General features: G+C 45.2%; 1 protein-coding gene across 11 annotated transcripts in view; it reads left to right on the forward strand.

Moving 5' to 3' along the window:
• The window catches only part of TMCC1 (transmembrane and coiled-coil domain family 1), a 185,925-nt gene extending 161,860 nt beyond the window's left edge, over window positions 1-24,065 (forward strand). For 10 of the 11 annotated variants that reach the window (XM_075053004.1, XM_075053003.1, XM_075053006.1 and 7 more), the window contains 3 exons: window positions 9,124-10,058; window positions 16,978-17,113; window positions 19,798-24,065. In XM_075053004.1, coding sequence (XP_074909105.1) covers window positions 9,124-10,058; window positions 16,978-17,113; window positions 19,798-20,112 — 1,386 coding nt within the window. In that variant the 3' untranslated portion in view covers window positions 20,113-24,065. Of the gene's footprint in view, window positions 1-4,412; window positions 8,206-9,123; window positions 10,059-16,977; window positions 17,114-19,797 lie in introns of those variants that run through there. The other variant, XM_075053008.1, reaches the window with a different exon arrangement.
• The last annotated feature ends 232 nt before the right edge of the window (window positions 24,066-24,297 follow it).

Genomic DNA, 24,297 nt, shown 5'->3' on the forward strand with positions numbered 1-24,297 from the left:
AGATGTTACACTGCATTGTGTCAGTCCCCTTCTGTCTCCAGCATGTAAATAAATACTTGCAGACAGAGCTGGTGCCTGATCCTGCGTGTCTCCATCCCATTTGAGGAAACAGCTTGTGTAATGTTCTTTGCCTCAGCCCACCGTTCCTGGCTGATGGGCAGTCAGGGATGCATGTGTGTGAACCGCAGGTGGGAAAGGTGTAAGTCAGCTTTGTAGCTTCAGTTACCTCCTAACCAGTTAGTAAGTTGATAGCATTTGCTTCCTGAGAGGCATGGTGCTCCAGGCAAGTAGATGCAAATGGGAAACATGTAAAGCCCGCTGAGCTCTGCGGCACTGGAAGCGCTGTGCTGCAGGGAACGCCCATGACCAGCAATTGTACTGTACTAACAGAGACTTTCCTGAAGCTCCCCTCTGGAGTAGGTTAAGTTGGTTGTGACGGATGCTGTGTGCCATTCTTTCTGATACAGCAAGTACGATGTCATGTGGCAGCAGCATCTTCCACTGTTTCCCTGCCCCCAGTGACTGCTGAAGTTGAAATATCGGTCTCCTTCAGGGATTTCTGCTGCTGACAGATAGGAGGACAATACAGCTGGTTGCTTTATAGCTAAACTCTGTTTCTGACACTTGAAGCAGCATATGAAGTCACATCTCCATTTCACATTGAATTAGGTGACAAGGCCATGGGAGAGTCACGCTGCAGCTGGCTTTACCAGATACCAAGTTGTGGATGAGGGTTTGTATGTGTACCTTGGGCCATAGCTTGATGTATGTTCCTTCTGGCTCCAGCACCACCTTAAGCTGTCCCAGGTCACTTCTCCTTCCCGTAGTGTTCCTGCAGTCCTGCTGGTACTCAGCGTGTGGATCCTTATGGTGAATCAGGTTTGGGAACTTAGTAAGACTAAAACCGTCTCCAAGTTCCTTATCGCTGGGTCCATCCCCAGGTTAGCTGGCATCTCAGCCCCATGGGGAGTTTTTGTTCTTTCTGTCCCCCTCCTGTGCTAATACAAAGTTAGGCAAGGAGCTGCTTAACTTGGCACCCACACCAAAGAAAGGGAATGCTAAATTGTAGGCGGGTCTCTGAAGCATCTTGTAAAGTGTTGCTCTGTTGCGGTTGCTGACTAGCCCTTCTGTCCCTTCTTAGGTATCTGCTATCTCTTCCCCTTTCTGCAGAGTGAGGACACGCTGGCCGTGCGGGAATGCTGGGACCCATGTGCATGGCTCTGAGTTGGCAGATGTAACATGAGTGCACACGTGCTGTAGTAATCATTGCTCATGATTGTTTAATTACTGTGAGTAAGGTATAAAGCCATTTCCTCTTGGTGTTGGTTTCCTGCTCTAGCTGTTATCTTAGGCAGGCAAAGGGATTGTACTAGAATTTTTTTATTATTATTTTTTTCAGGGTCACTTTTCATTTTTGTTTTCTCATGGTGTTTTTTTCCATAATCAGGATGATCTTCCCACCATTTTGAGGGTTAATTGCCCTTAGGCAAGAGCTGTTTGTCTCTTTTAGAAACCCCAATTATAATCTAACCAATGAGCTGTACTATGAAAAACACACAGCAAGACTTCCTTGAGCAGTCCATCTGTGTGTATGCTTTCCTTAGCCAGTTTTGGTTTTGATTTGGATTCAGGAGCGTAATAGGGGCAGCTCAAAACAGTTGCTGGCAATGATGACCAGCAGTTTCTGTGGGTAAGTAGATGCAAGCCTGTTAAAATGCAAAGCTGCTATAGTTTCTGAAGATTCAATCGGCCAATAAAATTTTGCAGGATAACTGCACAGTGTGTCATGAAGAATCACACTGGACCTGTTCTTTGTTTTTCTTTTGTATTCTTCTTGGCGGTAAAGCTGAAGGCAGATGTTACGTAGCGCAGGAGCATGTATGCACAATGGGCACTTGCTGAGGGAAGGTGGAAGGTAGATTCTTAAATGAATCCACACGTGAGTGGACAGTTGTGTTTGTAGGGATGGTTCAGTGCAGCAGTATTTGGATCTTCTGTCTGTATTTAATCAAGAGGTGAATGAACAGAAATCTTTTCCTTACATATGCTATTACATAGGATTTGCAATGACGTAAACATGCAATTTGAAATAAATAGTGAACCAAAGAGTTGGTAGTATCAAATGTGTGGCAGTGTTGCAGCACACAGATAGATGAAAAGGGTTACAGGTCCGAGTTTTCATTACAGACATATCCACAAATGTAATATGTGGGTGTGGAATCTCTGTTCTTGGAGATGCTCAAAAGCTGCCTGGACATGGTCCTGGGCACCTGGCTCTAGGTGGCCCTGCCTGAGCAGGGGGGTTGGACCAGATACCTCCAGAAGTCCCTTCCAACCTCAACCAGTCTGTGATTCTGTAACATCCTTTAAAAAGCAAAGCATTAGAAAAAGCTCTCTCAACTGCAGGTCATAAATAGCTTATTGCATCACCCAGGTAGGTCAGGCAGAGTAATCTGTATTACTTTTTTTGTTTACTTTGGGCGCCACGATACATTTTGCAATATGCTATGTCTTTATCAAATCCAGTAGGGACACTACAGGCTGTCTGCTCACGGGACAGACGGTAGGGTTGATACCACCTTGACTCAGATGTTTAAAGAGCCATGTGCTGCAGGCGTCATGCAGGGAGGTGACCTCTGGCTGTCGATCGCATTTAATTGAATATGTTGAAGGTACCTCATAGTAATTTGTGATGTTTAAACATCTCTTCATTGTACCTCACAGGGATTCTGTGTATGGGTTCATACAAGTGTGCATTTAGATGGTTTAATGCAGATCTGTAATGATACAGTACATTTTTTGCACTGTACAAATACTGAAGGGGAGAGAAATGAGGAAAAATGCGCGGCCAAATGAGAAATTACAGTGTAATTACAAGACACTGAGCCTAACAGCCCTACCTCTGTATCAAGAGTTATGATTTTTCTGCAGCCATAGGTTGTTGGGCTCTCAGTTTCATAACTCTTAAAAAGACAGCTCCTCTTGAAGTACAGGACTGGTGGAACTAATGTGAATTTGGGGTTGTTACTAATTCAGTGGAAACTGCAGCAGTATCCATCCAAAAGATTGATTCTGCTTCATGTCACTCATGGTTTGTTGAACAGATGTTTGTGTACTAGTGTTTTAAGTCACCCCTGCATGAAAGCAGTAAAAGGTATTCTCCTTAAGCCTCCTTTGACTCCTCAAAATAATAAATATTGCCAAGAACATGTGGGTATGGAAACAAGAAAATAAAAGGTAAATTTGAGAGTCATGCATATTAAGTAATCTCAAGTTCTTTTTCTACAGCTCTCTTCCAACTCACAGAATTTCTTGAATCTAAAGAGACTTGATCCTGAACATTGTCAGGATACACTTTCTCTAAATCTTTACTTAGTACAGTTTGCCATCTTTTTGCTTTTAGAGGGAAATATAATATACAGTATTCCATGTTGACAAATATACAGGAATAAGTCCATTGGAAATGTGAGAATTTACCAAGGTCCATTCGCCCAGCTATAGCTTGCAGCAAAGCAGCAAGTAAAAAAAATCCTTTTCCCTGGCATTTGGTTTCTCCATCAGCAGCAGACCATAGGCAACTGGTCAAGTAAAATATTTTTCAAAATAATTTTGATCTTATCTTTATAGTAGTACTGTCCATTTTCAAACCCCACTTTTTTTGTGGGTTTTGGTTGGTCTTTGCTTTGTTTGCTGCAAAGAACTTTCTCAAGCACTTCTATTTTTCACTGTTCTGTTTATTTGCCTTAATTTGTGGTTCCCCCCACCACCACCAAATATCATATAAAGGTGTTAAAGAATTCTCAGTCATGGGTTTCTCTAGGTTTGCTTTATTAACAACTCAGAGTTGGGCCACCACTGCAGCGAATGGCAGCCCTCCAAAAATTTCTCAGTCTTACATACTTTTTTACCACCCATTATCCTAGTCCAAAGTCTTTGTAATTTTCCAGTTGATCTTGGTTCCCATGTCGTTATCATTCATCAACTTATCAATTCTTCTCTTGTTCCATCCAGTCATCATCCTATGAGTTTCAAAGTCTGTCTTGGGTCAGTCATCTTCTCATCCCCTTTATCTTGAAGTCTCATACCTACACAATTCTGAGAAAATGTCTCTGGTTGTTCCATTAACTATTTCATATTTATCTTTGTAAGTTCTACATATTTTAATCACTCCCCAGCTAAGCACCTGTATCTTGCTGATTTTTCATCTTTTGTTTGATCTGTCTCTACTGATTAACTTGACTGAGTTTTAATCTGGTCCTGGATTGGGACTATACAGGGGGGCAGGCTGAGAATGCTGTTCGTGACCTGTTGAGCAGCTCTGTTGCCATTAATAACCTTAACCCATTCTATATTAATTTCTAACAGTCTTATAGTCATAAATTTTCCAAAATCTTCTACAAAAGGTATCTTAAAGTAATTTGTCAGTTTGGAATTCAGAGCCACTGCTGAGCAGATGGGGGCAGGAATTAAATAATTCTGTATCCAGATGAAAGTGTAAGGAGACTTGAGGGCAGTGAAAAGTAATTACCTATATCGAGCATTCAGTTAATAGTTCTAATAAATACAGGGAATGTCCTGGGTATAGAAAGAGCGAGCACTCAGGCCCTCACTTTGTGTCTCAGATCAGAGAGGGCACTCAGTATAACCCCGTGTCTCTGAGGTCTCGGGATGTGCTGGTTGGCAGGATGCATGCTCCGCAGCACGGAGCTGGTCCCAGCCTCACAGGGGTCCGATGGAGTGGGGCGCCAACAGGCGCCCGTGGTGCTGCAACTCTGCAGACATGGTCAGACATGAAGGACTCTCCTTTTTTCTGCCCTCTAATTTGTATTCCCCGCAAGGTGTTACTTAGACATCTTATTTACTAATGAACTAACTGTCTTGTGTCTGTCATCAGAGTCTGCAGGTCTCCAGTCCTGCACGTGCCTGAGGCAGGAGACCATCTGCCCACCCGATGTGAATGGTTGGCCCGAGTTGCCGTTGTCCCTGCACCTGCAGCGCGCTGGCTTGGCCAGCCTCATGCTAACGATGCTGTTAATGAGGCATATTTCCAAACACAAAGTCTAAAACTTATGACTTTCTATGAGTCTCCGAGATTCTCCTGCCTGTATCGCTTTACTGCCTTCAGCACAGTGGGGAGAAGGAAACAAAACAACTTCTGAATTTTTCCGTGATAAGTTTTCGCCACCACTCAGGGTGCTCAGTCACCGGGAAGCGTGACTAATCCAGGCATCTTGGGCACTGTTAGCTGCCTTCCGGGGCTGCTCTCTGCAGTTTTCATTCTCGGCTCCCCTGTCTCACCTTGCCCTATATATTTTTATTCCAAGTAACATGATGGTTTTCAGTCACATTTTTAAAGCTCCAAATAAGGGAGGAGGAAGCAGGAGCTGAGCAATGTCCTTACAGTAGGCTTGCTCTGAATTTTGCTGTTTGCTTAAGGTAACTGCCCTGCTTGTTTAAAAAAATCAGTTGTCTTGGTGAATGACTCTGTGGTATGTGCATTTACTGAAGTAGTTTTGACAGAAGGATGAAACACCTTTAAAGGAACTATTGTTTCATCTTCAGCAACACCAAAAGGCAAAATCATAGGTTCTTTTTGGGTTGTGTGTTGCGGAATAGATACATAGAAATATTTTTACCAGGGGAAAGCCTGAAAGTGTTGAAAGTGTTAGGAATTTGGTAGGATCTTGAGGGCGAGAAAGCATAAGGTCCTCACATGATTTCATTTGGTTCATGGCATAACGCCAAAGCAGTCTTCAGTATACCTCCTGGTAGGAGGTCATGCAGGTCCACTCTATCTGGACTGAGTCAATATACTAGAAAATTGTATTGCAGGGGAGATAGACTAATTGAATTGTAATCCCTCTTTTTATACAAGCATTGACCGTTACAGTATTTAAATTACCAGCATCTTTTCAGGACAGATTGCTGGTCATCTTAAATCAATATGTCACCAGCTTCTCCCAGGGACCCAGTTTGTGCTGAGTCTTCCCTTTCTAAAGCCTTGTCAGTACGGAGAAAGTACTTAAATTATCTCCATTCTGTTCCAGAATAGCACTTTGTACAGCCATTTGCTTTTTAATTGGAAAAAAACACCCTTCTTGTTATTCCAGAATAATATCCACACAGCTGGTAATTATAAAGTAATTAATCCCAACATGGTTTATTCTACTATAGCTGTTCTGGTTTATTTTCTGTCACAGGTATAGGAAGATAACCTGAGGAGATATGCTGAAGTCAATTGACTTTAAAGGGGGGAAGAGAAAGTTTCTACAAAATTTTTATCTCACAAAACTCGTGTCTGAGAGGAAGAGTGTACTATTAGTGTAATTTATAGTAATGATACACACACACACACACACACTAGACCCAACTGGGAGTAAATTAAGCCCATAGAAACTCTTTATTGTGAAGTAATGTTGAAGTCCCATTAGTTCTACGACACTGAAATGTGCAAGCTTCAGCTCAGAGTGAATCTGTGCTGTGGAAGAGCTGAGAGCCCAACATGATCAACAGTTGTTTGGTTCTGGGACGCGGGGTCAGTCCCACTCTAGCTCACCTTTACCACTACCCAGTATTTGTTTATGGAAAAAAAAAATTATTTCAAATAGCTTTCTGAAAAAATTGCATTAGATTTGTGGCTCTTTCTTTTTTTCATCTGCCATTAATACTCCCTTCTTCTGGAGTAGATGCAGATCATTACAAATGGATTGATGGGGTTCTCTTTGAGAAGCTAGCTTGTTTTGTAAGGCAATTAAGACAAGTATTAAGATTGTATCAGAGTGTTGAATAGAAAAGTCTACGCTGTGCTGCTTTATGGGTTATGGCGAGTTGGCAAAGCAGTAAATCGAGCTGCGTGCTTTACACGAGGGAACTGCGGACAAGGAACTAAGCAGTTATGCCACAGGGAGGTGGTTGACACTCTCTGGGTCAGGCATGCCCTGCACGCGCACGCAGGATCTTTGTTTCGTTCTACACGGTACAAAGAAATCAGATCAGTGACAGTCCTAGGAAAATCTTAATGACATTACAAATTCCAGGAAGAGGTATCTTACCGAATGTGTACTACTTTGAAATAGGCGCATCCCTAGATCTCAGAGACAGCAAATGTGATAGCAAACAGGGACCTCAGGGTAAAGCTGCTGGGAAGGAACCTCGCTGACCCTGCTAGGCGCTCACCAGTGTTGCAGCCGCACTGCCTGTCTACTGCAGGGTGTTAATTTTGTTGTATTAAGTGTAGAATGTCGAAGCTGGAGAGAGGGATACAGTTAACTCTAACAGCGTGTTTTGTTTAGTGAAGTATGTATTCACAAGACAAATACGGAAACGTGTTCTGCGTCTGGGGAGTAAGTGGTGAGTTAGCTGGTAGCTGTCGCAGTAATCTGGGCTGCTGCCCGGTGTTTAAACTGAGCTGCGGGCTCCGGGGAGAAGCAGCAACGCGCCCATTAAAGCTGGTTTGCCCCGAGCGTGGGGCGCCGATCGCGGATCACGGCCCGTTGACCGGAGGGCTGCTGGCGGCCCCTGCCGAGGCCGGCTTTCCGTCGGACAGGGAGGGCGGCGGCGGCACCACCGGCACCGGGCGGCACGGCCGGGCCCTGCCCTTCGCAACGCTGCGGGCCCTCGTCCGTGGCGGGGGTGGCGTGATGGGGAGGCCCAGCGGTTTGTAACGATCGAGGCTGGAGAGTGCGCGGGGGAGCGGGGGACGAGCCCCCGTCCGGCCCGGCCCGGCCCGCCCTTGCCGCACGCCTCGCCGCCGGCGCCCGGCGGCAGCCGGGCTCTGTCTCCCCGCGGGCCCCGCTCGGCAGCCCCTCTCAGCGCTGGGGCGCTCCCGGGCGCCTGCTGCCGCCGCCGCCGCCGCCGCCGGTCACTCTCCGACGCGCCCCGCCCCGCCCCGCCGTCGGCGTTTGCCCGGCCGAGCCGGGCCGGGCGGAGGCCGTTCCGGGCCGCGGCTGCCGGCCGCAGGGCGGGACGGGGACCCACGGGACGCGGCGGGCTGCCGCCGGGCGCGGAGAGCGCCGCCCTCCCGGAACGGGGCGCCCGTCGTGGGGCCGGGGCCGCTTTGCCCCGAGGCGGCCCCGCCGCGGGGCGGGCGCTGCGCCTTTAAGGGGCGGGGCCGGGCCCAGGTAGGGCGCGGCGGCGGCGCAGCCATGCGGGCGGCCGGCGGGAGCCATGCACTGGGAGCGGGCGCTGCTGCTCCGCCGGGCCAAGGTACCGCGGGGCGCGGCGGGGCGGGGGGGGCCCGCGGGCTCTCCTCGGCCGGAGGACCCCCCGCGGCAGCGGCCCCGGGGCCGAGCGGGCTGGCCCCGGGCGTTAAAAGCGCACCTGGCCCCGGGCGTTAAAAGCGCACCTGGCCGGGGGAAGGAGAGTGTCGGGGTGCGGCTGAACCGCCCGGTCCTTCCGTCCAGCCGGGGGAGAGACATCGGCGTTCGCTGCGGTTACCTGGCGTGGTTCGTTTGCGCTGAAGTAGCGTTTCACTTTCCTTTTTTTTTTTTTCAGCTAAAAATGGGGTTTGTTCTCTGAAACTTGCTGTCTCTTTTCCTTCCGCCTGGAGGTACCTGCCCGGGGGTTCATCGCTCACAGCAGGCGCTGCGGGCCTGGCTGTGTGAGGCAGGGTGCCAATTCGGAGGGCTCGCTCCTTATTCCAGCACTGGCCTTAAATCTCTTGTTTTCTGGTGAGCTTTGTTACGGCTCGCTGTCATGTAGACAGGTGAAGCGCTGGGAGTAACCTGGGTTTGCTCTGTGCTTGATCTGCGTGGCTTTTGCTCTTTCACGGTTACGTTCTCCATCTCTTTACTCGCCAGCTGATAGAGCTACTGGCCTTATACCAGAGAGCTTAGCCTGCCAAACTTGGGTGCCTTGTCTTGCTTTGTGCTTGAGTTTTTGGTTGTTTGAGCCATTAAGTCAGCTTAAGTATGAGGGGTTTTGCTTTTTTTCCTCAGTTTTTACTAGACCTCTGTAAAGCACGTGAAGCTCAACTGATTGATACTATACCCTGGCCAGCTGAAAAAAAAGGTGCATTTTTGCAGAATTACATCCAGTTGTCAAGTTGGTTGGCACAAAGAAGGAAAGGTTTTCTATTAGTGTAGCTGGTGATTAGTGCTTATATTTCTCTCTCTCCTTGCCTAGATCGAGCGATTGGAAGTCAGCAGCTTAGCGCAGACCTCCAGTGCCGTGGCCTCGAGCACTGATGGCAGCATCAATGCAGACTCTGTTGATGGGACCCCAGATCCTCAGCGTACAAAAGTGGCTATCACACACCTGCAACAGAAGATACTGAAGCTGACCGAGCAGATCAAAATTGAACAAACAGCCCGTGATGATAATGTGGCAGAGTACCTGAAACTGGCCAACAACGCAGACAAGCAACAGAGTGCCCGCATTAAGCAAGTGTTTGAGAAGAAGAATCAGAAGTCAGCCCAGACCATCTTGCAGCTGCAGAAGAAACTAGAACATTACCATCGAAAGCTGCGAGAGATCGAACAGAATGGGATCCCTCGGCAGCCAAAGGATGTCTTCAGGGATATGCATCAGGGTTTGAAAGATGTTGGAGCAAAAGTCACTGGCTTCAGTGAGGGAGTAGTAGACAGTGTAAAAGGTGGGCTTTCCAGTTTCTCCCAAGCCACACATTCAGCAGCTGGAGCTGTGGTTTCCAAACCCCGGGAGATTGCCTCCCTCATAAGGAACAAGTTTGGGAGTGCAGACAACATTGCTAATCTGAAAGACTCCTTAGAGGAAGGCCAGGAAGATGGGACAGGAGGCAAGGCTCTAGGTGTTATTCAGAACTTTCAGTCAAGCCCAAAATATGGCAGTGAAGAGGACTGCTCCAGTGCCACGTCGGGCTCAGTGGGAGCCAACAGCACAACAGGGGGCCCTGTGGGAGCTTCTAGCTCCAAAACAAACACTCTGGATATGCAGAGCTCAGGGTTTGATGCAATACTGCATGAGATTCAAGAAATTCGAGAGACACAGGCAAGACTGGAAGAATCATTTGAGGACCTTAAGGTTCGCTATCAGAGGGATTATTCATTAATAATGCAGACTCTGCAGGAGGAGCGGTACAGGTATGTACTTTTGTACTTTGTTTAAGAATTAAATACTGTGAGTTGCAGAGTACCAAAGTCCTGGATAGTGCTACTTAGCAGGCTGTTCCCAGCAGCCTGATTCAGAGGGGAACATATGCAGTCTTCTCAGGATTTCACCCTCCCAGCTTTGTCTTTTGTAAATATTGTTATCTTGCTGCTCATCTCCCTTTCTGTACAAGAAAAAATACCAAGCAAAGAGGTTATTTCATAGTGCTTTCAAGATAAAAAGTCAAGCCAAAGAGGTTTAGAAAGGTGTCCCAAAAGACCAGGAGTACATTGGTGCAGTTACTGTTATCCAGACGGTGCTTTGCCCTGCAAAAATCCTACAAAGGTTTGGGTCAAGGCAAGAGACAGGGAACTATGTGCGGACAGTATCCTGACCCTGCCTCCTCCAACACTCGGATCCATATCTACCAGAGAAAGAAATATCTAGCTTTCTTAGGGCTCTCCAAAAAGACGTGATCTTGCCCATGTGCCAAAACTAGGATATCCCCTCCCCTTCTCCACTCAGGCCCACAGTAGCAGGGTTCAATGAAATGAAGTTAAATTAAACGTCAGGATTGGCAGTGCTCTTGTCATGGAGGTCACGTGGCTCTGGAATTGGGTAACCCGTGTTTCCATCAGCCTTCCCCTCGCTGGAAGGAATGGAAAGGCGGAGGAGTTGCTGCAGTACTGCCAATCCCTGATCAGGTCACTGAGGAGAGGTGACAGTGGCTTCAGGGAGGCAGCCCGACAGTGTGGTGTGGCAGCCAGCTTCTCCCTCTACCCCGAGGCTACCCCCACCTCCCCTCCAGGAGAGCAATGCAAGGAAAGGTGCTGAGGGAATCCGTGCTGGGTGGGAGAGAGTTCTCAGCAGGCTACCCTCTGCTGTCCAGCAGAACATCTTGCGTCCTCCCTGTCACACGCTGGGAACAAGGGCTCATCCCCAGGCTCTGGAGGGAAGAGTTACCAGCTGCCCTTCTGCAGCTGTTCAGGACACTTCAGTCTAAATCAACAGGGTTCTTAAACTGCGCTTTTTAAGCTTTAAATAACAAATGCAAGGGGTCCAGGTCCTCATTCTGATGAAGGACAGTAGGCTTTTGTAATGAGGTTGCTTATAGCCTTTGTCACTTCAGCCAGGCTGTGAAGCACAACCTGTGAGGCTCAGCAGAGCTGCTGGGTGTGGGGACAGGCTTTCTGAAGTACCACTTGCTGTGTTGGTTTGCGCAGTACAACATGGAGTTGCCCTACAGCTCTTTAGACATGCTGGTGCCAGATCATTGGAAAAACATTTGAAAAGGCTTAGCTTGCTAGGATCTTGTAGAGACAGCAAGCTTTCTGCGTGCTTTGCAAAGCTTGGATAGACAAAGCCAGACCAACACCACTTTCTAATCCCGCTTTGCAACAATCAGCGGTTTGACTGAAACCGGCACCCAGCACAGCAACTTTGGTTCCTAGTGCCTCATTGTCATAAAGTCACATAACGAAGCAATGTGGAGTTTGATCTTCTGCTCCCCAGTAGAAAGGGATCCTGTTGTCTGTTGCTGAGTAGGTTGTTGTTTCATGCACACAGCAGCATCCATTCATGGTGGAATGCGATATGCAAGCGCGGTACAGCTGAAGGAGCGGACTAAAAGTACAATAGAAGACCATGGGGAGTGATGTATCTTGTCAGCTAAACTGGCTAGTTATTCCCTGAAACCATTTAGCAAGGTTCACGTAGGTCCTCATACTAGTGCAATAAGAAGTCGTATCTGTCATGTGCTGTTAACCTTTACTGAGTGCTCCCCTGAGGTGAGCCCAGAGCCTGGCCACTAACCAAGGCAGCCTAGAGTGAAAAGCTTCCAGGAGAATCTGTATTTGGCTTATAAATGCTTAAAAAGATAGTAATTTAGACGCCATTTGGAATGTTGATGCAAATTAATTAAAGGTGTGGCCTTTAGAGAGGACCAGTTAAACCACACTCGGTGCCATTGTCTCTGCAGGCTTTCAGAGGTGAGCAGGTAACTGCATGATCCGCGAGATGCTCATGGGTTAATCACAGTGAGAATAATACGTTATTGTACAAATCTAGATTATTGTTTGATAGCTTCTGTATTTTAGAACATCATGAAGATAAAAGCCAACATCACCCTGAGAAGTGGAAGATTACGTGATGCGTCCGAGGGCAGGGAGGATGCCGCTGCCTTGGCGGGGAGGGCTGGCACCTGTTCCTCCAACTAGGAACCTCTCTCATTCCTCCGCTCTCTTCAGAAAAAATGGGAAGATGGGAATGGAGGTTGTGGTTTGAAGCTGGGAGACTGGGAATTCAAATTAATGATAACTGGCTTTAAAAGCTATAAATACCTCATAACTCTGCTCTATTTCTAGGAAGCTTTCAGAAACAAGCACTGAGTTCAGTTAGAGCTTAAAAAAAGAAGTATTTCGAGAAGCCTTTGCTAGTAGGACAGCACTGAGTGTTTGTATTGTACCTGGAAGCTGGAACAAAGCACGGGCCATGACATTTTCTCACCCGGTCATTGGTCCATTTCCTCTTTCTTAGATGTTCTACTTTTTTGCAGGTTCTGATCTTTTTTCCTTGCGTGTTTGTGCAGTTTCTGTTTATCAGCCATGGCTTGCCTCACAGGTTTTCCACAGTCCAGTCTCCTCAGTCTCCTCCCTGCTTCCAGATCTTGCCTATCAATCCGCGTAGCTGCCGGTTTGCTAAGTGGCTCTGGGGCAGGGACTTGCTGGTGCAGTTGCTCCAGTTCTCCCGCCTGGGTGCTGCAGGGTGCCCAGGCTGGCCCGGCGGCACCTCAAGGCCGGGGTGAGCTGTGCTGCCCTGCCCGCCCGCTGGCAGCACGTGCCCGCCCCGGAGCACTGCGCCACTCGGCCGGGGCTGAGTCAGGGAGGAAGGAAGATTCTGGCGGCGCCTTGGCCGTCATTGTGTTTCTTCTGCACCGGGAGCGGACGCTGAAATAGCCTGTTGCTTATCTCATCGGTTGGAAGGTGGTGGTTGTTTACTGATACAAGCAGGGACTTTCTGTGCTATTGAGACTGAAATAAAGTTCCTGCTGAGTATTTTCATCTTGCTTGTCCCTTTAGGAACCTGTTTGTACGCGGTGAAGTCATGAGCTCACATATTTGGAGTGTGGCCAGTCTGAGGGTTTGGGTTTCTTCCCAAGCCCAGCATCCTTGGAAAGGGCATTTAGGTCTCCCACGCTCCTGTCGGGAGAAATCCGTCAGCCAAAATGCTAGGCGCTGGTGCTTTCGTTTATCTGATTTTTTTGCTGTAGTCTAATTGTTGGAATTCAGTCTGTTCTCATGATTTATTTTAAAATAGATCAAAGTTGCTAAATCTTTGAGGTCTAGAAGGGTTGAAGAGGCCTTTCTGGAGTGTGGCTGGGCAGCGAAGGCAGCATGTTGAGTCAGGCGGGCGCTCACGCAGCCATGAAGGCACTGAAACGTCCCTGCCAGGGGAGGTTCGGAGGTAGAAGCACAGCGTGATGCGGACACCGAGAGCAGCTCGTGCTCCCTCGGGAGCAAGCTCTGTCCCTTGTGTATTGTCTAGATAGAAGACTTGGAGTATATTGCAAATAGATACTGCTTTTAGCTATTACTCTGCTATTGAAAGCAGCATGTTCAGTAGCGTAAAAAAATTATTTGGATGACAAGTAAGGATCAGATGAAATTTTGTATGACATGGCTATAAAAAAAAGGTCCATCTCAAGAGATCCTTGAAGAGAGGTATTAAACTCTGTTCACAGTGTACAGTGAAGATCTTTTAGCATCAATTTGGTCAGTTCTTTACTCACCAGAACACATGCTGAGTGCAGATAAAATGTCTTTTTCATCATATCTCTCCTTTACATACACTGTATTAGCCATGTATTTTGCAGCTACTACTTTAAAATGCCTTAAAGCTCTTTAGAACAAAACAAAAAGAGATGTTCATAAGTGTGTTTCTTAGCCTTTTTCAAATCAGTTCTCTGATTCCCAAGCAGTGAGCCTCAGAAAATGTGTGGAAATCTAACATGGCTTTTTTAAACGAAGTCTTCCTATATCCCCTACATCAGCCGAGCATCCCAGCAGTTTACTGGGTGTCTCCCATATGAACATCTCTGATGATCTCTGAGATAGTTGTGACAGTCAGCACTAGCCTGTTACACAGAAAAGTTTCTGTGCTGGAGCTCATTAATCTAGAGGCTAGTAACTCTAAGGAGAAATTTCACATTTTCGCTAGTGAAAAAATAATTCTTGGATTCCAATGAGGAGTTTTTCCTTACCTGAAATAAAGGTGGGATTTGATCATTCAGGGCACTGCTATATTCATAGACACATTTAGAGTCTGTTGTGTAGACATTGGCACTCATATGTTAGAGAGGAAAGGGTGAGTATAACCTTAACCCTATTGACAGGTGTCCTATCCCTTTTATTTTTGTAATACCTCTGCGTTAAATGTGAACTGTCCTTCAGTCGGAAAACCCTGGCTTCAGGCCACGTAAGTCACATGAACCCCTCTTAGCTTTTCAATTTTGAACACCAGTAGAAAACAGTAGGAAAAAAAAAGCATTTCCTAAACTGTAGATAATGGGGCAAAGAGTGAAAAGGAGATGAATGGAGGAAGTATAATTTCAAAAATAAGTCTGGGTAAGTTGTGGGGGTGTTTGTTTGTTCTAAATAACCCAATTCCAGCAGTTGTCCAACACACCACATGCGCAGATGATTCTTGGGGGCAAACTGCAAAAGCTCTGGGGTCAAGCAGGGAAATGAAATGTGGTTCAGGAACAAGCCGGTAGTCCTGCATTCAGGGCAGGGGGGACTGGAGCCAACCCGTTTGCTAATGTTATGCTTAAACTCTTAACTATACGGATTTGCAGGGTTTCCTTATGTTTCCTGTAGATTGAGGTAGTTTTGAAGTTATTAAAATACAATTGTTTCTTCTTAGAGAACAGGATTTAAGCTGCCTGGTAACAGCGGTTTTATGAAGGGCATTTATGTGGAGGAGGTTAAAAGACATAATCATGATGTTTTCAGAAATGCTTAAGTCCCTTTTTGTGTAATAAACCCACTGGAGAATTTTGTAATATATTAACAAACTGAATAGATTTCAAGTAATTGATGCTGCCTTTGGGACTTGGAGTGGGTTTAGTTGTGATTTCTTGGTTGTTGGCAAGTTGGGTTTTTTTAAGTTGGGTGGGAACAAATGGCAATATTAATTATCTGGGCTCCTTCTTCATTAGCCAGTCTTCACATGGTATTCCCTTGTTTGCACCTTGTTGTTCTTGGGAAACCAGTTTTCTTGTGTGTGCTGTCTTGGTTGCACAGCTATTGTGGCACCTTTCTGGGCTGAGCTGTGTCAGCTGGTGGTTGTCTTAGTCTCTCTACTGGTTGACCACATGTGTGTCATTGCTGGAAATTGTCATGCTATGTCTGACCCCTCCTTAGTTTAAAGCAATATTGCTTTGGGAATGTAAATGAAAATTCTGTTCAGACTTCTCAATTAAAAACAAAACCCCAAGACTATTTTTGAAGGCTAGCTTTTGCCTACAGATTCTGAATATTTAGCTTGTGAAGCACCAAAAAAATCGGGGGGGGGGGGGGAATAGAAGTGGGATTTTTGTCTTAGTTTCAGAACTTGTGATTTAAGTTCTAAATTCTAGATAAGTACTGGTTTTTTGTTTTCTGCGTATGTGTGTATGAATTAAATTCAGATAGAGTCAGAGGGGAACTGAAATTGAAGAATTAGCTCTGTGTTGAATTCCTTGGAAATCTCTCAGTTATCAGTATCAAGGGTCAGATGATAAAAGCTGTATGGTAAGCTTTTTCCATGCTGTTACGATGAGTAGACAGTCAGTGGAAATCAGAGTGGAAAAACCCCAACAGCCACAACAGCTGTACCCACACCTTAGTTACAATCAGAGTTGTTGCTCGTAATGAACCAAGAATGAGAAACTAGTGGGAAGCGTGGTAGAAGAGGATGCTATGGATGGTGCCCAACTCGCCGCTCGCAACCCTTGGGCTGTGGCCCAGCTCTCTTTTGCTTACCTTTGGGAAGTAACAGAAATTTACCTTTGGAAGTAATATAAATACTTGCCTGATTTTAAAAGGGTACTGAAGCATGAGTTGCTTGTAAATTTGGACTTGAAATTCCAAAAACAAAGTGCTACGTACAAATGCAAAGTATCCTTAATGTATTTTGGAAGTGCGAAAGTAACATTATGGAGCTGTCATTGAGGTCAACCTAAAACTGCCTCAATGAGAAACAAAACTGTATCTCTCAGAATTGTTGTAACTCAGGTTTTTTGGGCAGCCCTCTTCCTCAGGACTGCTCCTAGTCCATTCACAAGTAGCAAACTGAAAAATAAGCCTGCATGTTAATGATTCGTATGCCCTCATTATAAATAATATGATGGTCTCTGCGGGTTAAGTTGCATCATTCATGGGAGATAAATTAAAAATAAAGATATCCACGTGACCTCACATGTAGCGATCAGACAGGTCCATCATGTTCTCTGAGGCATCGGTCACATTTCATTTCTGTGTCATTTTTATGCCCGTTACTGTTCCAAGTGTAGATAAAAATGCTTAAGAGCTTATGGTATTAGAAGGGAACTGTTTGGTTTACATGGAAGTTTGGGGAACAGCATACTCTATTCTAATTCCGTCCTTGATTTCTTGCATCACTTGACAGTTGTCATTTAACTACTCTATGTGTTTTTTCCCCAGGATAGAAACAGGATTAACATTACTTTACCTGGTAGCAAGGATTTCCTTAATGCCCAGTGAGAGGGCCTTACATTGTAATGTGTGGCTACCTCCGTCATTACAAAAGCACACTGGTTTTCAGTAAAAGCTCTGTGATGTTCATTGCTCAATTGTTCCTGGTGTAATTTTGCTGTCCTCATTAAAGCTACTGTACCATGTATATCATTTCTAGATGTGAAAGACTCGAAGAGCAGCTAAATGACCTGACTGAGCTCCACCAGAATGAGATCCTCAATTTAAAACAGGAGCTGGCCAGCATGGAGGAGAAAATTGCCTATCAGTCTTATGAGCGAGCCCGGGACATTCAGGTGGGTGACAGAAACGAGGAGACTCAAGTCTTGTCTTCCACCTGCTCTTTCTGTAACTCATTTGCCTTTGAAGTACTTCCGTGATTCAATATTTGGTTTTAATCCTTGTAGTTTTATTGCTAAACTGTATATCGATGAGTTGTGAAAGGGCCTTTATTCCATCTTTGACAGTTGGGTATCTCTCCAAGTAACTTCTTTTGTAAAGAAGGGCTGTGCCCAAGCACCAGCAGGCAGGTTCATCTGCAGAGGGAGCCTGCCACTTGGTCTGGAGCAGAGTTTTTAAATCACCTGTAGCAAAGTGGAGGCCTGCATCCACTTTTGTGCAGAGTTTTGTAGGGTATCAGAAACTAATGGGCCATGACCTGAACACTTTTTTACAGTAGTGTTCCCAGTAGCCAGACACTATGGTATGCTTCTGTGTCACTAATTTTAGAGCAATGGTCACATGTGTCTAAGGAAAAATGCCTTTGTGTATCCACTACATTGAGTCAGGAAACAATTTTTTCTCTTGATTTTGCCCAAATAAGGAGGTATTTTTAAGAGACGTTTCTTTCAGTATGTAAAAGAGCAAAGCTATGAAAACAGAGATTATGAAGTTGGAGGGCCTTCCACAGAGCAGAAGACCTGGGAAATTATCTGAGCAGCCACTAAACCATATAAAGAAAGGCCTATTCAAAAACAGGTCTATCGCCCATTTTAAGTACTTGTGCTAGTTTTAGCAGGCCTCTCGGTTCTGATCACTGATGTGAGATATTTACAGTGTGAGCAGAGAATGGTAGGTCAAAGTTATTCCTCTTTTCTCCCCCCGAGGTGCTTCAGCCAGGTGATTTCCTCTGGAGATGGAGCAGGCTGTGCTTTTGGCACACTTGTAGATCCAGCTGCAAGTCCCGTTGAGTCAGTGTCCTTCCAGGTTGCTTGCTGTTAGAGGAGGCTGAGCAGTTTTGCCCCATACTTTCAGGGACCATAGCTGAAGAGAAGCCCTCATGTTTCATTGACCTCCACAGGCATGATGTAATGATAGAGAAATCTAACAGGTGACAATGACCTTTAAGTTAAGGTTAAAATAAATTGGTGTCTGTGGACAGTGGTGCCATGGCCCCCGACAGAGTAAACAAGAGGCTGTCCCTTGGGGGAATGTTACAATATTCAGGTTTTGTTCTCCTCTCTAATTTAACACAGCAGGAAGAAGTAAGGTTGAAAACTTAAATTGAAGTGGGGATTTCTCAATAGCTTTTTTTAATCTTCATTTTATGATTCAGCACTTTTAGTGTAAACTTGCAAATTGGGATAGACTATTCCTCAGCATTGCTGGGGAAAAAGTAAGTGTTGAGTTTTCTTACATGAAAAACTAGCTATGCACATAGGCTGATGTTGCAGAGGAACAGAGTCCTGGCTCCTTTTTCAGTGATCAGTCTGACAGAGACTGCTGTTTGGTGCAGGCTTCTAGATGTTACCTGAAGTTGGCCTTTATGTCGGAGAAAAGCAACTCTGAGGGAGGATTAATGGAAAAGTTGTAACTTTGTATTTGCAAGAGCAGAAACCTCTCATTGCATTAATTGCCTTACAACCTCTCTTCCTTGTCCCTAGCCCACCCACTGCATGTCCCCAGTGTTGTATTGTGGGTTGGGTTGGTCCACTTGAGGTTCAGTATGGTGAAGAGGTCTGAAAACAATCACCCCCAAGTCAACAGTGCTTTAGAGATGTTGTCTTGTACAGGATAGTCTTCTCTTTCCGCAACCTTTTGCCTCTTCCTAAAGGCAGTTTCGTAAATCTCATGCTTCTTGCCCTTCTCCTAGACATCTCCTTTCTCCAGCCCTTGCAGCGTCACCTGGAGCTATGCCAGTGCCACAGCTTGCTGCAGTCTGGAGGAGATCTTCCTCCTGTGACGCCAGCCGTGCAGTCCCAGCCTTGGTGCTCCTCAGACCTTTCCCTGAGCTCATTCAGCTCACTAAGCAGACAGAGTGCTGCTGAGGCTTTTTGGTCAGTTATTTTTGTTGACTTAGTTTTCTGCCAGATTGACTAGAGAGTTGAATGGGCTCACAGAGGGGTTGGATAAGCACAAGCCACTGCAAGGAAGGTGATGGAAGTGGGAGGCTGTGGGAATGTGCATCCCAGAAGAGAAGGAGGAGGAAGAGTGCTGGCTAGACACAGTACCTTTGTCCCCTCAGTGGTCTCTTGAAACCAAAGCTGAAGTGAGCAGCTCACTGGGTAGCCCCCCCCTTTCTGGACAAAGGCTGTCTGATAGCTGAGGGCTGTCAGCATCCTCCTCCCTCTGGGTCCGATGGTAAGCTCTCAGGTGACCATTGCACCACGTGCAGGGACAGGCAGCCAACAGTGCAAAGTGGCAGCTGAAGTGTGTGTTTTAACAAAGCCTGACTAATACCCAGCCTGTCATCTCTGTCAAGCCTCTCTGGCGTAAATGAGCTGACGTGGTGTGTTACAGACTACTGTACCTAGTTAACGAGGGGCTTCTCGCCCTCAATCACATGAAGTGGCACAGCTTCCTCTACTCCCGCTGCAGGATATGAAATCAGTGTAGTGACTCATGTCCTGCGGGAGGTGTGTAAGGCATGAGGAGGGTGGCCCTGGTCTGGCCTGGTCGGTAAGGTACAAGCCGTGGGCTGTCCACCACTGGGGTGGACTTGTGGGGTGCTGGCAACCCAGCGGTGTGTTCTCGCCAACAGGAGGCACTGGAAGCATGCCAGACCCGCATCTCCAAGATGGAGCTGCAGCAGCAGCAGCAGCAAGTGGTGCAGCTGGAGGGGCTGGAGAACGCCACGGCCAGGAACCTGCTGGGGAAGTTCATCAACATCCTCCTGGCCGTCATGGCTGTCCTCCTCGTCTTCGTCTCCACTGTGGCCAACTGTGTCGTGCCCCTCATGAAGACTCGCAATAGGACGTTCAGCACTTTATTTATAGTGGTTCTCATTGCCTTTTTGTGGAAGCACTGGGATGCCATCACCGGCTACTTGGAACGGTTCTTGTCTCCCCCCAGATGATGGCGGCAGGAATTGGCTGCGTCGCCCTCCTCCCGGTGCTCTCAGTGAGCAAGCGTGGCAAAGATTAGTCAGCAACTACTCTGCTGAAGTTTTAAAGTGTCCGAGTGAATTTGTTTACATTTAGAATAACGTTTTTTCTCTGCGAGATGCATTGCAATAGTATTTTTTAGATTTTATTCAAGAACTCTTTTTGGCAAGAATCCTGGATAATTTTTATGTAGCATGGTTCTCTTTGGATGCAAATCTTAAGATTCTTTAAAGTGTACAAAAGAAATAAATAAAATGCAGAAATTTGGAGCATACCAATGGGCAATTTAAATTGTGGCTTGAACTACTGTACTAAACCTGTCAAGAAGAAGAGAACGTGGTTAGCTTAAGATGAGCAAAGCTAAATCTAGTGCACAGCCTTGAATGATGGTACCACAGCAAACCTGTAACACTAAACTTTTACTGTGAAGTCTGCTCACATTCCATGTCCAAATGTATGCGTTCAGAGTCGTTTCTTTCCTTAACAAGAGAAAAACAACAACGTGTAGATCTCTTTCCCAGCTCAGTGTCTGGGTTCGCCATTTGTGCTAACTCAACTTACAATAACTTTCTATAAGGCTGGCTAACTTTGCTAAGCGTTTGAAGTGGAAGCCTCATGCCATACACAGTAACTGCACGGTCGTGCTACAGTATTTTGAAGTAGTCCTTGAAATACTTATCTTTAAGCAGAAGCCCTTGGTCGCACTTTTAAGGTTTTTTTTATATATGTATATTCACAGAGTTAAAAAAAATCCGAACAGCATACTTGAAGAGTGTAATACTCAAACTCTCAGTGCTTCCTTATTGTTTCTAATAGGATTTTTTATTATAATTATTATTATTATTATTATTATTGGGGGTTTTTTTGGAAGGGGTTGGGAGGGTCATTACTTTTTTTTTTCCTTTTAAATAAAGAAGTGATGTTTTTAAATGAAGAAATGCGTGAATAATTGTGAGCCGTCTTGTCCTGAAACAGTTTTGAGGAGGGCAGAGAGTAGTTTCTAGTGCCAGCCTGTCTGGAATGCAGCGCTGTTCATATGCCATTTATCTGTCCTCCTGAGCATGCAGATGCAGCATCATGAAAAACATCTATCTTCTCCACACATTTTTGTCACGCAGGGCTTTTTTTTCTTTCTCCAGATGTGAAGGAGAGTATGTTTATATTTCTCATTTGCACGTCATCTCTCATTCCTGGCCTCAGGATAAGAATAAGGAATTTCTTTTTGTCTCTTCCTAGGGGAAAGACAGGTTCTTTTAAGGAAAGAAATACTGAATCAACAGTCCACTTAAAAGAATGGTTGTCTCAGAAGTATCTCTGATTTAATTTTTAAATAAACCCCTAAAAAGTTAAACCAAAGTTTTCCTCCTGTCAGGCTCTGGTAAGATCATTTGTGTGTCTGTGTCAAGATCTTCTTTGTACACTGTATCTGCGTGGTGTGCCATAGAGAGCATCCTCTTCTTCAGCCATGGGGGCAAGTACTTGGTGTAAATAAAAATACCTTTTCGAAGCTTGAAAGGAAATGTCAGCTTCAAGTGTAATTCCCAAGTCCTAGCAACATGCTATTGCTGGTGACCTGTTGGAACTGGCAGGCAGGCTTCATGTCCAAGGAATCTGCATTCACTCTATGCTGTATTTTTTTAAGTCCCTTTCACCATAACAAAGCCAAGATTCAACCTTTGTCTCCATGAAATCCAAAAAGACTCCAGGATTCTCTTTCAGAACCATTTATGGTGTTTGGTTAGATCTTACTGTTTTCCTTCCTTCCAGGCTTAAGTTCCCTCTAGGAACCAAATGTTGCCCAAGTGACCTAAACCAGTTGAAATCATACGTACACATATATTGAACATGTACATCATATATAGATGTATACACAGAAGCCTAGGACTTTGTGCTATGATGCATATTCTGGGTTCTGAGAAATTCCCTCAAACCAGGTTAGCAGCCTTGAGGGTCTTCTGATTGCCAGCAGAGGCAAGCCCTCTGCTGTCCAGCTACCCTGCTTCCTTCAAAGATTCTGTTTTTTCCATAGTCACAGGAAACTCAGGTACCCCCCTCCCCAGGGATTCCCAGCACACCTCTCTCTGTCGCCATGTGCACTCATCTGCTCCTGTCCTACTTAAAACACAAGTGGCCAATTGCAACTGACTCAAGCCAAAAATAATGATGCTTTCTACAGAGTTGCAGACAGATCAAAGACTGCATAAACATTCCCTCCCTAGACCATGCTTCTAGCTCCAGTGAAACTGTTACTCTGTTTACCACCCTCCTCTGGCTGATTCAAATTGCATGGATAACTATTGTCTTCCCATTACGCAGTTTTTGTCAGAAATAAAGGTGTGAGTAACAGTAAGAACTGATTTGGCACATAATTGAAAAGCTTTGTTGCCTTTATTTCTGAAACCTGGCCTTTGCACCTGTTTTTCTCTGTTGTGATCACACTGGAATTGCTCATGGGAAGTATTTATGTGGTCAAAGCAGGAAGGAGTTGAAAGGCAATGGATCTGGACACTTGGTGCCACTTGTCCATAGTATTTGAAGGAAGTGTTTGTCCCTCTTCTTCCTTATACCCTCATTTCATTTAGTGTCTCAACTCTGTGTCGTCTTCAATAAATACCATTTGCTAATTTGCCAGAAAGCACAGGCTTAATAGAAACTTATCACCTCAAAACTGTTTGGTGAAGGCCATGTACATATGGTTCTGGACAATGTCTGTTTGTCTGTGTCTTTCTCTCTCGACAGTTTCTTCCATTCCAGAAAGTTGTCTGCAGTAATGCCATATATGATGCTGCATCCACTTTTCATATCCTAACACAACTGCCATGTGTTTTGCCTTTTGCATTAGCAGAACGCTTTGGGGTTTTCCTCCCTCTTCAATTTGAAGTTCTGTGATGATTTCTGATAGCTTAACAATGATTATATTGTTGGAAATGTGATTCTAGCTTTAAAGCTCCCTTTCCTTGTTAAGTGGTTGTGTTTGCTTTCTTGAAGCGTTTCTGGGTGACACGTAGAAGACAGTTTCTGCCACGGATGTGAGTGTGCGTGTGAGTACCTTTTATTAGCCTTCCTTATGGATGTAGACTTTTTAGTGACCATCTCTGAGTTGCAGAATGTTTCCCAAAACATTTCATATTCAGAGTTGAAATGATTCTGAAATTGCTTAGATATGTTTAGCACATATCAACTTGGCATATAAAAAGGGAAGAATATAATGGACTGTGTTAGTTCAAAAAGCAGCAGCTCTTCATTGAAATTCTGTGGTTCAAATGAAGTTCGTCTGTTTCCCCCATTTGCTTTTTCAATGTAAAGAAGAAAGAAAATACTGATGCAAAAATCCTTACCATCTTAAATTTTGTAAAGTTCTCTTTTCTCTCAGCCTCATTAGTTTAGTTTAGTGATACTCAGCATGCTCACAGCAATTATTTCATTGGTTTATTCCAATCCCATGAGTCTTAGGGTCTGATCAGATTAAATGTTGACTTCTGTACATGTTGCACTGGGACAGAAAAGCACTGTCTTTCAGCTTTGAAAATATGCATTTTTTTTTAATTAAAGCAGCATTATAACAAAAGAAGCCAAGCTACAAAAGGGTTCAAGATTGGGTAGTTTTGCCAGTTTTTAAGTGAATTCTGAATGTGGCTAAAGAGTTAAAAACCCTGTGTGTCTGTGTTGTGTATGCCAGGTGGTATTGTAGTAGGCAATTGACTTAGCTGTAAGTGTGTTTTAAAAGTGTAAAAAAATAAACAGAAAAACTCACTTGCACGGGTTGAAAAGTACAGAAATGACACTTGTGAACGTAACACTGTAGTTTATAGATCTTAAGCTGCTAATTGTTGAGAGAGATTTACATTTGTCTTGTCTGATGGTCACAGATTTATCTGTGACGCTTTTACTGTATATAAAAAACTTTAAATAAAGACCTCAGCTATTAACACTGGCCTAATTTGGATGTTTCCAAAGGGATGGGGTGGGGCAGGTCAGGGTGGGGCAGGGGGAGTGGTCAGGAAGAAAAGGAGGGGTGTGTTAAAACTGTGCTGAGCCCTAATAGCTTAAAGTTTGAGCAAGTTCTCCATAGATCCGATCATCAAACTTCATCCTATAATCAGCTGTATGCCACCTGGGCATGGCAAGAATAAATTGGCTGCATTGTTTGGTCTCTG

This window comes from Buteo buteo, chromosome 21, assembly GCF_964188355.1.
Source record: "Buteo buteo chromosome 21, bButBut1.hap1.1, whole genome shotgun sequence".
In the NCBI taxonomy this organism is placed as follows: Eukaryota; Metazoa; Chordata; class Aves; order Accipitriformes; family Accipitridae; genus Buteo; species Buteo buteo.